General features: G+C 39.6%; 1 protein-coding gene across 4 annotated transcripts in view; it reads right to left on the bottom strand.

Annotated features, from left to right (window-relative positions):
* The window catches only part of LOC107091035 (histone deacetylase 4-like), a 156,349-nt gene that overhangs the window by 6,119 nt on the left and 138,481 nt on the right, over positions 1 to 11,749 (bottom strand). For all 4 annotated transcript variants that reach the window (XM_015384740.1, XM_015384744.1, XM_015384741.1 and 1 more), the window contains 3 exons: positions 10,837 to 10,955; positions 10,104 to 10,237; positions 269 to 353 (listed from right to left, as the gene is read on the bottom strand). In XM_015384740.1, coding sequence (XP_015240226.1) covers positions 269 to 353; positions 10,104 to 10,237; positions 10,837 to 10,955 — 338 coding nt within the window. The remainder of the gene's footprint in view (positions 1 to 268; positions 354 to 10,103; positions 10,238 to 10,836; positions 10,956 to 11,749) is intronic.

The following is an 11,749-nucleotide window of genomic DNA, read 5'->3' as shown; positions in this document are numbered from 1 at the left end:
CACAGTGATGTGGCATTGCTCTACATTGAAATCTCTTCTACCATTAATTATTATACTGCTTTGTTGTCTTATCTGTGATTTTTTTTTTTAATTAAAACTATTTACAGAGGATCTTTTTGAACAGTTGTGACTCAATAGTTTTTACCAGAAATTACAAAAGCAGCATATTTTTAATTTTTTTTAGACAAGCTGGTTTAAAAAATTGTCATACATACATATGTGTATAAGCTGCCAGCTGCAAGCGTGATTCTTTTAGTGGAATACTCACTTTGAACTTCGATTACTTTCTCCATGGAGCGCACAGCGTTGGCGTTTGGTTTCTGCTGCAGCACCTCAAAAGGAATGGGGTCCAACTGAAAGAGACAGAAAATCAGATTAGAAACATGTCTGTTTTTGTTATTTCGCTACTGGATCTACAGGACAACTCTGACATTAAGGTGTTTCTATTACAATGTCCCTTTTGCATGTTGGAGAAGATAATAAAATTCTACAGCAAATCTCAGTGTACATGCTCTGCATAAGTTTTATAAATACTCCAGTGATTTCCACAGGTGTTCAGAAAGTTCTCTCCAAAACCCCATTTGACCCGACACGTCCCCTCGAGGTTTAACAGGATCCTTTTTGAAATGCTGACCACAACCCACTGTTGAGTCAGTCCAAGAGTTTGGGAACAATCTCAAGCTGCTGACACAATAAAAACAACAATCCTGCCTGCAGATGGATGCTTCTTCCCACTCCTCAACAGCTTTGCTACTCTTTGACACAAACTACACTGTACGCTTTGTTCTGAGTCCCTCCAAGGAAGCATAAGGGTGTATGCAGATGCATTAACTTGGAAACAACCAGTTCACACATACACCTCAGCAAGTACGGTGAAATCTGTGGAACTCTCCAAGCCACAATTCAGAGCAAACAGAGCTATTCCCCAAAGCGTATTCCTAACCCGGAATGATTTAATTTCCCCTTTGGCCGACTGCTCGTTCAACACTTTTTCATCCCTTTTCGTTACACAGGCTCATTCAGCTCCACATTCCACCACAGACGACACACATCCCTCTTCTGCTTTGTCATAATCCCCGAGGAATAGCACGCCAACATGGCAACATGGAAAGTAAGACATGCCGAGTTAGAAAGAAGGGGAGGAGGGGGAAGTTTGGCTTGACATTTGGAGAGTCAGATGCCAAAGAGAGAAAGGGAAAAAAGTCATTGATGGTTGGTGTGGACGGGCCAAGAGTGAGAGTTTTATTTTAATTAAAACAAATAGCGTATAGGAGGGGTCCTTGGGGCCGAGGGAATGAGGCACTTCAGGAAGAGATGGATACTTTAATCCTGCTGTGGCACGACAGGCTACATCATGCACTCAGGATAAGATCGAGATGTATGCATTCATCCACTTGTGAGCAACTCCTTTGAGTTATTTCTAACACAACTGACTCTTATCCAGAGAGCTGTATTACATTAATGATGTACTTTGCACACACTCTTTAAGTATTAGTCATAGTATCTTCCAGAAACACAGGTTTATAAAATCAAGCATGTGGCCACATAGACTACTTTAGCAACTATTTTTTAAAATCAGTTTCCCTAAGATGTTTAAATAATATGATTTCTATTAGAAAGCCTAAAGTCTGTCAACAGCATTTTAAGAAAAATCCCAGAGTTTGAAATCAAACGGACGTTGTCTGGCTAAACCCACCTGTAACAGAGACAGCAGATCTTATTCTTCATCAAAACATCCTAATGTTTCCACAAAGTTCACTTCTCCAAGGTTTCAGCCCATGCCGGTCCAGCTTTCCCCGGCTCTGTCAGAGCGAGGTCAGGGGTTCTCCAGGGTTTGCTGGAGTTCAGCACAGAGCAGAGCTGGACAGGGGCAGCTTGTCAGTTTGATTGACAGCCAGGTCCCACACTTTTAAACTTTAATGATGCTTGTCTTGGTGCTCCAGGGGCCCAGACTCGGCAGGTATGGTAAAGAAACATGCACGTGTGAAAAAACATGCATGAAGGAATATTATAAACAAGCCTACTTTGGTCTATGACATCACCCATAGCAACATTATATTTGGCTGCTTTTATCTGTGCCTGATATGTATAGCAATCTTTAACAAGTTCAGACAGGGATGTTGGGTTTAAATGATCTCTGAGGACATCCACGTCCCAGCCAACAAAACCGAGACACCGTGCAAAGGCAATGAGCTGAGTTTGAGGAATGTGCTCCGGTAAAAACATTCCTAAGGGAGGCTCAAAGCAAAACAGTGGAAAAGCAGAGGAATTCCACTTGTTCAGCAAAATAAAAAGAGCACAAGCCATCTATTGTTTACTGTTTTGTCCATGTGTGCATGTTAACAGCTGCAAAAATCGTCTGATTATGTTATGCTAACTGAACAAGGTAATCATGTGCATTGTGCAGGGCGGGCGACCTTTCCAGATAAGGGTTGAAGGATTTTCCTTGGACTTCTTTAGAGGAAACAGTCAGGCCCAAAGGGGGACAAGTGAAGGCAAACAATTTCACTGTAACCGAAGAGCAAACACGCTTAATGACATCATGCACGGCTGGCAGCAATTAGCATATTAGCTTGTTGGTTATCAAATAATTGCAAAGGGCCATAGTTTTGACTTGGCAAACATCTGCACTCGAGCAATTTTCAATTAGTCCTGAATTCAGAGCTCACTAGCATCATTACAAATAAATCATTCATGAGCTTTTTAACAAAAGAGAAAAGGTGATTAAACATGACAAAGGAAAAGGTGGTTAAAAACTGTTTTTAAGCTGGAATGAGATTTAAAAATATAACTCATATATATATATATATATTTTTTTTTTTATCAGAGCACAGATATGAAGAATCTTTGTGAAACACATAATCCTATAAAACTGCTTTTAGGTGAAGTCGCTCAACTTGCAAAAAACATGGGGAAAAAAATCACCAGATTTGTCTGCTGTCCTTAAAAAAAAGTTACTAGAGTGTCTGAAAAGTCCCCAGATATACTGTTAAGGTAGATTGGTTGGCAGCACTATACTGGTGTCTCCAGTTTTTTTTTACTACCCAGAGCAACGCAGTGTAGCCAACAGCAGGCCTCATCTCCAGCCAGCTTAGCTGCAAAACATGACAGAAGCCGGTGGTCTTGCCTTTTCAGAACAAAGTAAACGTTAACACCTTCTGATATTTAAAAAGAAGTGGCAGCCTTTACTTTGCTGTAGTCAATGACATGTCAGATTTTAAATATCTTTACGACCAGGGAGATGTTTGAAATGAAGTCAAAGAGGAAAAATGCTGCCATTTACCAGGAGATTTTTCTTCTAGAAATCTCAAGACATGTCAATGGTTCATTTAGCTGGGAGAGGGTAAGAGTGAGCGACAGGATAACAGGAAGGATAAATCATTTATCACTCATCTGCTCTGTTTATCCCTTTGAAATTTCAACCTCCATCTGTCACCTCTGAGGTCGTAAATGCAAAAATACGCTATAAATGTGCAAAAAGCCACCAAAACTGACTGCTCAAAAACTTGCAATGAAAAAAAAGGAAGTTCAGCCCATATATTTGGATCAGAGTTTTTTTTTTAATTATGGTATTGTTCCACGTCGAGCAACGCAGAACCAAAGACGGTTTTATGCAACAAATAAATTCACAGCTGACCAGTCCAACCAACTGTGGATCATTCCTGAACCCACTCATCATTACCACAAACACAAAAACAAATATAGACAACAAATGAATCCTATTCTGGAGGAAAAGCTTACGTAGGGGACATGCTTAAAAAACGTTGTTCGTAAACCCAGAAAGGCATAGTCATCTTAATTACTTTAAGTTGACCTTAAAGTTGCTATTTGAAGCTAATTTACAACTTTAGACAATAAATCAAACTTAAAAATACAGGAGTGGGCGTTTATTCTTGTTTTTTCTGTTGGTACTCCACTGACACTTCCCAGCAACATTCCAAAGTCATTACAAGGAGTTTAGTGGAGTGCATAAAAATGCTTTCTTCCTGCGGTTTTGATCTGATTTAGACATTTAAGTAGTTTTCTTTCTGTCGCCCTTAGCAATCAAGGATCCCAACAACAAAAAGATCTGCTTTTGTTCAATCAGGTGACGTCATTGCTCCCAGCTGGACGAGTCAGAAAAACTTTGACTCATAAACCAGTATATTGCGCTATTTACTAATCAAAGCAAACTTAAACATCCTCCTATTCCACTGAAATTTCCTAGAAATCTTTGTCTGAGTTTATTCACAGGTTTTAATGACGGTTGGCAAAAATATTTACTCTTTTTCCCCATGATGATACTTTTATGGTAAAAGATCTATTAGTTGAGAATTCATTATCAGTTACCCTTTTTTGTTTCCCTGGAAAAAGAAAAGCTCAAATCAGTCAAAACAACAGATTCCTTACAAATAAACCTCAGTAAAATGTAATGTAAGTAATAAAAACCTGCTTTGGGTTACATCTGATCTGAAAGCTTTTCAGACTTGCACAGGTACAACGACCTATAGAGCTGCTGAATTACAATAGTTTCCTCCTCCTCTACTTCAAATAATTACTGTTTCCTTGAACTATCTGATCCCTGGAACCGGGCTGACCCTGCAGAAAGAGGTGTGAGGGTAAGCGTTTTCAGATGTGTTTGAGAGCACTGCCCTGCAGGGAAGGGGGGACGGATGCCCCCTGTTGCCTCTTGCCCATTCTCAAATTCTCAGCTCAATATGGCATCCACCCAGGGAACTCCTTCAAACCCCTGCTGGCAGAGGTGCCCAGCAGGCTGCTGGAACATTAGAAGCAAAACCTCTGGCACACTTCATTATGTGGTGGGTGGATGTCCATAGATACTCGCCAGGGTGGTGCAGGGAGCAAAGAATCCAGTGTCTCAACCTGGACGTCCAGGGAGCAGAGCTATGTGACAGCAAAAGGAAACCACCCCTCTGAAGTGTCCTTGAGCTTCTGAAACCTTTCCAGATGTCATCATGCAGTTATGAACTAAAGAAGTATGCAGAAGCAGTCTCAAGTACAATGAAACATATTTTATAGGCAACCCTGGTGAGTATGAGCAAAAATATCACTGAATAATCCGTCAATTAGGACACAAAGAACTTATTAACTTTGGCAACATTACCCATGGATCAAAACTTCCCTTCGCCTGTTGAATGACATATTATCTGTAACATGTTAAAAGGGTGGAGGACAGAGAAATGGAAAGCTTTGAATAACAACATTTGCAAAACGTCTCCCTATTGGTTATCTCCTGACTTCAGTTAACAAAGGCTGGTTTCTAAGACATTTTATGCACGACTTTACACCAACACAGGTTATTCATAAATAACCATAATATCTGTTAGATGTCTTGAACCAGGAGAAATCTAAAAGATGCATGATAGGGGTCCCTGAGGACCAATAATGGGAACCACTGCTTTAGATCAATCATAGCCTTAGGTCTGTCCTAATCCTCTCTTCTCTTCAACTCTCAAAATAGATTTTCTTTTGGTTTTAGGTTTTAGACTGAGATGGTTGCGTCATGTTTAGTCTTTTTTGGGGGCATGTTGTAGATCATGTTTTAGTCTTCCCTGGGCCTCCTTCCAGTGGAACATGCCTGGAACACCTAACCAAGCAGACGTCCAGGAGGCATCCTAACCAGATGCCCGAGCCTCCTCAACTGGCTCCTCTCGATGTGGAGGAGCAGTGGTTCTACTCTGAGTCCTCCCTGGATGACTGATCGCCTCACCCTATCTCTAAAGGGAGAGCCCAGACAATTCCTCCTGGACGTCTCCCTGGTGAGGTGTTCCAGGCAAGTAGCACAGGGAGGAGAACCAGGGGGAGACCCAGGACACACTGGAGGGACTATGTTTCTCAGTTGGCCTGGGAGCGCCTTGGGGTTCCCCTGAAGGAGCTGGCCCAGGTGGCTGGGTAGAGGGACATCAGGGCCTCCATGTTGAAGCTGCTACCCCCGCGACCCAACCCCGGATAAGCAGAAGAAAATGGATGCATGGATGTTTTAGATCATTATCCTACTTAAAAACTTATTTTAATTAAATATCCAAGCATTTTAAAACCTTTTTGGTGCCATGCACTTTAAGAAGGTTACCACAGCATTAGTAGGAGAAACAAACCTACAGCATCAAAAATGCTCGACCATTCTAAACAGTGGGCATAACGGATTGTTCACGGATTGTCTTCAGGACTTAGTTGGTTTAGGCTTAGAAAGCTGTTGAAGGAAGACAAGGCAACACATGCAGAAAAACTGCATTAGACAATGTGGAGGGAGGCACCATGATGGGCTGCAGTCGTTCTTAGATCCTATATATTGTATGCCTTATTATAAATCCTTATGTCACCATTTGGTTCCCTTTCTCTGGTTTGCTGAATAGTCTGCTTACATTTTTAGTTTAAGCAAACCAGACCAGGGTTTACTTGCAAGCAAAGGAGCATTCACACCTGCCCAAACTAAGCGACCCACCAAGAAAACTTAAACCTCTATTTCAAGTGGACAAAGCAAAGCATTCCCTTGTAAAAGCACCATTACTATGCTTCTATCTAATCCAGGTAAAGTCTTCTGGGTTCTGCATACTCTACATACTCTTCGTGTTCTGGATTTGTTCAAATATTCAGCACTAAAAGCATTTTTATATAATAAAACAAAAGACAACAAAGTCAAGCGTAACTTTATGATCTAAATGTTTTTTGTTTCAATGCTTTATAAAGTTTTTTCTTTTTCTTTGTTCTTGTTGCCCCAACTGCCAGATGCCGCATGGGACCTTACGGATCTGATAATGCCAAAAAGTTCAAAAGATCTGCAGGAAGGGAACATGTTGTCCTAAAATGCAAATTTGATTGAAACCTATAAAAAAGATATCAATAGGTCTTGTGCAATTGACTTCTTTCATTCATATAAACACAGTCTGGTTCAGAATAATAGCTGGAGAACATATCTGGGCTGTGTTTTTGTTAGACAGCCATTATAAAGGCTGAGGTTAGGCTATTTAAAAGTGTCAGAAGAGTTGTAAATGTTTATGCCTTTTTTATGAACCATAATTGACTCTGAACAAAGGAAAATGACTTTAGAAATTACAGAGGGTTCCTTTGAAATTGACAATATTTACATATTTCAGCCTTCAGCAATGTATCAGAGCAGTCATTTTCTGAACATCAATTTGATGTTGGTCTGATTATCGTCTCTTTATCTACTGCTTATGCTGCTTAACATGAGTTCATTAGGGTTGACCTGCTGGTGTACACATAATTAAATTGTCTATTTAATGTACAGTTATAGAAACTGCAGTCTTATTTGCATTTTATGCTTGTAAAATCTTCAATAGTCACAGAAAGATACATTTCTGTAGATTAAATTCCTTCAGCAAAATATAATTTGAATAAGCGAGTTTAAAGTGAGCTTAAACTGTCCTGTTTTGCGTCACAAAACACCAGTGTTTGTTGAGCACCACAGATCAGCCCACACGCTCCCTCAATTACTGTTCTCTTGTGCCTGGAAACCGTCGCCCTCTGACGTGTTTGTGAGCAGAGCGTGTGCGTTGTTGTCCTGTTTAAATGCTGGTGAAGAAAGACAAAGATGACACGAGGCGGAGAGGCAGAGACTGTTCATTCTGTAAAAAAGAAGATTTCTTCTGGGTCTTCTGTTTTTTTTGTATCTATGCAACAACATCACCTAAAATCCTTTGTTCATCTTTCTGTTGTGTTTTAGCAAAAAAAAATCTTTATTATACAACAGGAATTACGTTTCATGTATTATGTTCTTTTGACTATGTAGTCTTTCCCAGCTGTTTTAGGAACTCCTCAACTACCCATTCAACTACCCTCTCCCTCCTCACACCTACCTCCATTTGTTATTCTATTATTTACAAGACTTTAATGTTCACCTGCACTCCTGACTGTTACTATTGTAACAACAGTTAACGTGCATCTTGCACTACTAACCTTGACTCAAAATTGATTTGCACTGCAGACTGCTTATTCACAGTATCAGTTGTTTACATATACATTTGCAATACTGTACTTTAACTGTAATATGTAATTACCTTCCACTGCACTTTCTGTCCAAACTTTATTTATTCATTTTATAGTAAAATCCATCTGTATATATGCTATTGTACATAACTGTAAAACCCCTTTTTATAGTAATATCCACCTGTATATTATATTTGTTACATATCCAGTTGTAAATTTAGTTCATAACACTAGTTATCTATATATTATATTCATCGGACAAATCTATTAGTAAAATTCTGTTTATAATGGTAATCATCTCTATATTTATTCAGTAGGAACCCATGTCCTGTATTTATGGAAGCATTATTTATCCTGCACTTGCTGCTATTGCACTTCTGGTTAGAACTAAAGTGCATTTCGTTGCCTTGTACCTCTACCTGTGTAATGTCAATAAAGTTGAATCTAATCTAATCTAATCTAATTCCCTTTGGACCACTTTAAAATGTATACATTTTATATGTTTCTATTTACAAAAAATAACATTTAACACTGATATATTATGTAACAGACTGATACAATATGTTGTAAAACTGTCCAGTAGAAGGAAACTAATTTGAGCTTATAATACTTCATTATTGGTACAAATATATCTTTCAAATCCCCTTAGTAGTAAACCTGGATCTACTTATGTTTGATTTATTTTAAGCATAAATCCAGCTGTCTGCAAAATCCTGAGAGGTTTGTTAGAGATCATTAGAGGAGAAGTATGATCATGAAGACCAAGGAACACTGCAGGCATGTCAGGAGAGGTTTCAAGCTGAGGAAGATTATAAAACAATATCTCAAGGGGTGTTAAACACATTAAATGAAAACGGCAAAATTATTTTAAGTCTTGAAATGAGAAAAGCTTGGCCATCTACTAAAACTGAGAGACTGCCCGGTGGAGAAATCAATGATTGGAGAAGAAGCCACAGACTTGGAGTAAATCTGTTCAGTTGAAAGGACAGCAGGATGAGAGAGGTAACCCGTCTTAGTTTGCAGAGGGAACTGAGATCAAATAAAACCAAAGCTTATGCTATGTGTAGCAGAAAATAACCCCAGAAAATAGGCCTGGATAAAACATTGTTTCAATGAATTAATTCGAAAAAAAGAAAAAAAAAAAAGAATTTTCTATAATGGCGTATTTTTGGCTCCCTGGAGTTTCTGTAGGTGCAGTTTTACTCTCAGGTTGCAGATTTGCAAGTGAAAGCGTCACATGGAACAGAAAATGACATCATAACTTTAGGTGAGTGAGTTTGTCCTCAAAAAAGAAATAACATCATCTGTTGGTTGAACTACAGGGCCTTAAGTTTTCCAGCATAGTGGAATTGAGGCGGAGGGAACTCTATCAGCTCCTTGCATGCTTGGATACAGTCAATACTCAGTACAAATTCTGGCGGGGATAACTACCTTGGCACTACTTTGGGGGCGAGTTTTTATTTAGATGTTGTATTAGAAGAAATGGAGTTGTGTACTGAAACGCATATTTTAAAATGTTCCAGATAGCTAACAAGTTAGCTGTTAACAGAAGCAAGGCTGCCAAATAGTGCGGCGCATTGGTGATGCGCCCTGCGTCTAGCCAAAGACATGGTGATCCGTTTGTACTTATTGCTTTCCTTAATAATAAGGGGGTGGGGGGGGGATCGTAACTGGTATTAAAAATAAAAAAAGTTGGAGATTTTATTTTTAGGCCTTATCAACCAGCCCTATAAGAAACTAGAGATGCCCCGAACTGACATTAGCCACAAAACAGAATAAGATTATATCAGCCTGCATCTAAAATCTGGTTGATAATTAAAAAGAGTAATGTGTTCTCTGTTGATCGTTGTTCTCGGTTTCTAGTCACATCACATGATCAATCCTTTTCGAACATTCTGCACTATAAAATGTAATAAAAGTATGTATGATTACAGCTGATACTAAATAGGGAACACCTGTGCCACTTTTACGTCTTAAAACCATGTTAAAATTGAAAATCTGTCCATTTCATTCCACTTTAAAATTATTCCCCAACCTGTGTTGGTCTGCTAACTATCGCAGGACACATGAGGAATGGTATATATAAAGGAGATGATCACATGACAACATCTTCAGAGTAAATATTTCCTCAGCAAAAGCCAATCAACAATTCTTACCTCATTGCCAAGCAGAGCAGAAATGCAGGCTTCAGAGGCATCACATATAGCTGTGAGGTCATGACCCCCTTCCAGGGCAAGCACCAAGCGACCGCCGGCCAGGCCCATCAGCTGCCTGGTCAGGTAGCTGAAGCCTGGAGACAAAGGAAATCACAGCAGAGAAAAGGAGGGAAAAATGAAATGAGTGAGACTCGCAGCTGAGCTTCCAGCTTCCTTTTGGGATTTTGATAAAAGCAAAACGCTGAAAAAAAATGGATAAAGGAGGGAGTGACTGCACGAGAGAGAGGAAGAAGCAAGGAAAGAGAGAGCTCTGTGGATTACTGGAGGCCAAGAACCAACCCTAATATGAGCCAGGTTTAATTTTAATAAACACGACTTAGAGTTTAGTCGTGGTCACAGCCTTTGATGTTGTTCCTCTCAGAAGGAACGGGGATGAATAAATCCATACAACGGCACTTTATTGAGCTCAAATTCTACCCAATCTCCTCTTTCTGCAATCCCCTCAAAATCAGGCATTGCAGCCTGTCTGACAACCAGAAACCCAGCTCTTCTTTAGGATATCTGGTGCTAAAACAGAAAAGCTTTTTCTTAGTACAGTCAACATATGCAGGAAATGTTAAGACTATACATCAGGATCGTCTCTTTGCAGAATGGAAGAACGTTATGATGATCAAAACAACTTTATTTTAGTTGATTAAGAGCTTTAGTGAAATAATTAATGAACGATAGTTACATTTGGCGGTAAGTTTGTATCCTCCCAGAGGAGGGGCATGTCCATCCACTGCATCAAAGCCAGAGGACACCAGAACCACATCTGGGGCAAACTCGTTGGCGATGGGCATTACCACCGTTCTGCAGAAAGAAAAGCAAACAAAGTCAAGAAAAACTGTTTGATAGAGATAGGCATTCTTTAAAGTTACATCATTTGGCTTTGCATGAAGAGAGAACTCAGACAGATGAGCAACAACTTTATCAAGTTTTTCAGAAAATCAAAAAGAAATCTTCCTGGTAAATAAAACAAAAAGTTATGCCTCCTTCGATGATTCAGCTTAAGCATTTCTTTTATTTACACGCTTCCCAGACCAAACATCCATTGAGTCTGTTTGCATGTACAGTAATGTGACACGAATAATTACCACACATCCTATTTGAAGTGGAAAGTCTGGAAATTTGGTGGCAGGGATAAACCCCACGGTCAAGTCAAAATCAGGAACAGAGAGACAGATGTAATTATATGTTGACTAATTATGTATGATGCCTCTAACACTGCATGGGTGTGGTGATTGACGGCTGTTTTTACATAAACTTAATTTGGTAAACAACTGGTTAGCAGAGTGCCCATGTAGAGCATGCATAATACACATGAATAAGATCAACAGCGGGGCAAACGAGCAATGATTCACTGCAAACTGTGGCTGGAAAATCCAATCACGTTTCAACGGTGGTCCTGTATGGAAGAAAAGGGGATGCAGTTTGGGCGAAGTCATTTTATGCAAAAGAAGAGAAGACTCATTTCAGTTCAGTTTTGTTTTTGAACACACACTTCGCAGCAGCAATGAGCTCCTGGGTTTGATCCACTGCATACAGTCTTTCTGCATGTCCTCTGATGCTTGGCTTCTCTACAGTTAATTTCTCACACTGTCCCA

Source organism: Cyprinodon variegatus, unplaced genomic scaffold (assembly GCF_000732505.1).
Source record: "Cyprinodon variegatus isolate N-32 unplaced genomic scaffold, C_variegatus-1.0 Scaffold321, whole genome shotgun sequence".
NCBI lineage: Eukaryota > Metazoa > Chordata > Actinopteri > Cyprinodontiformes > Cyprinodontidae > Cyprinodon > Cyprinodon variegatus.
Note: the sequence above shows the minus strand (reverse complement) of the source record. Positions and strands in the feature narration are given on the sequence as shown.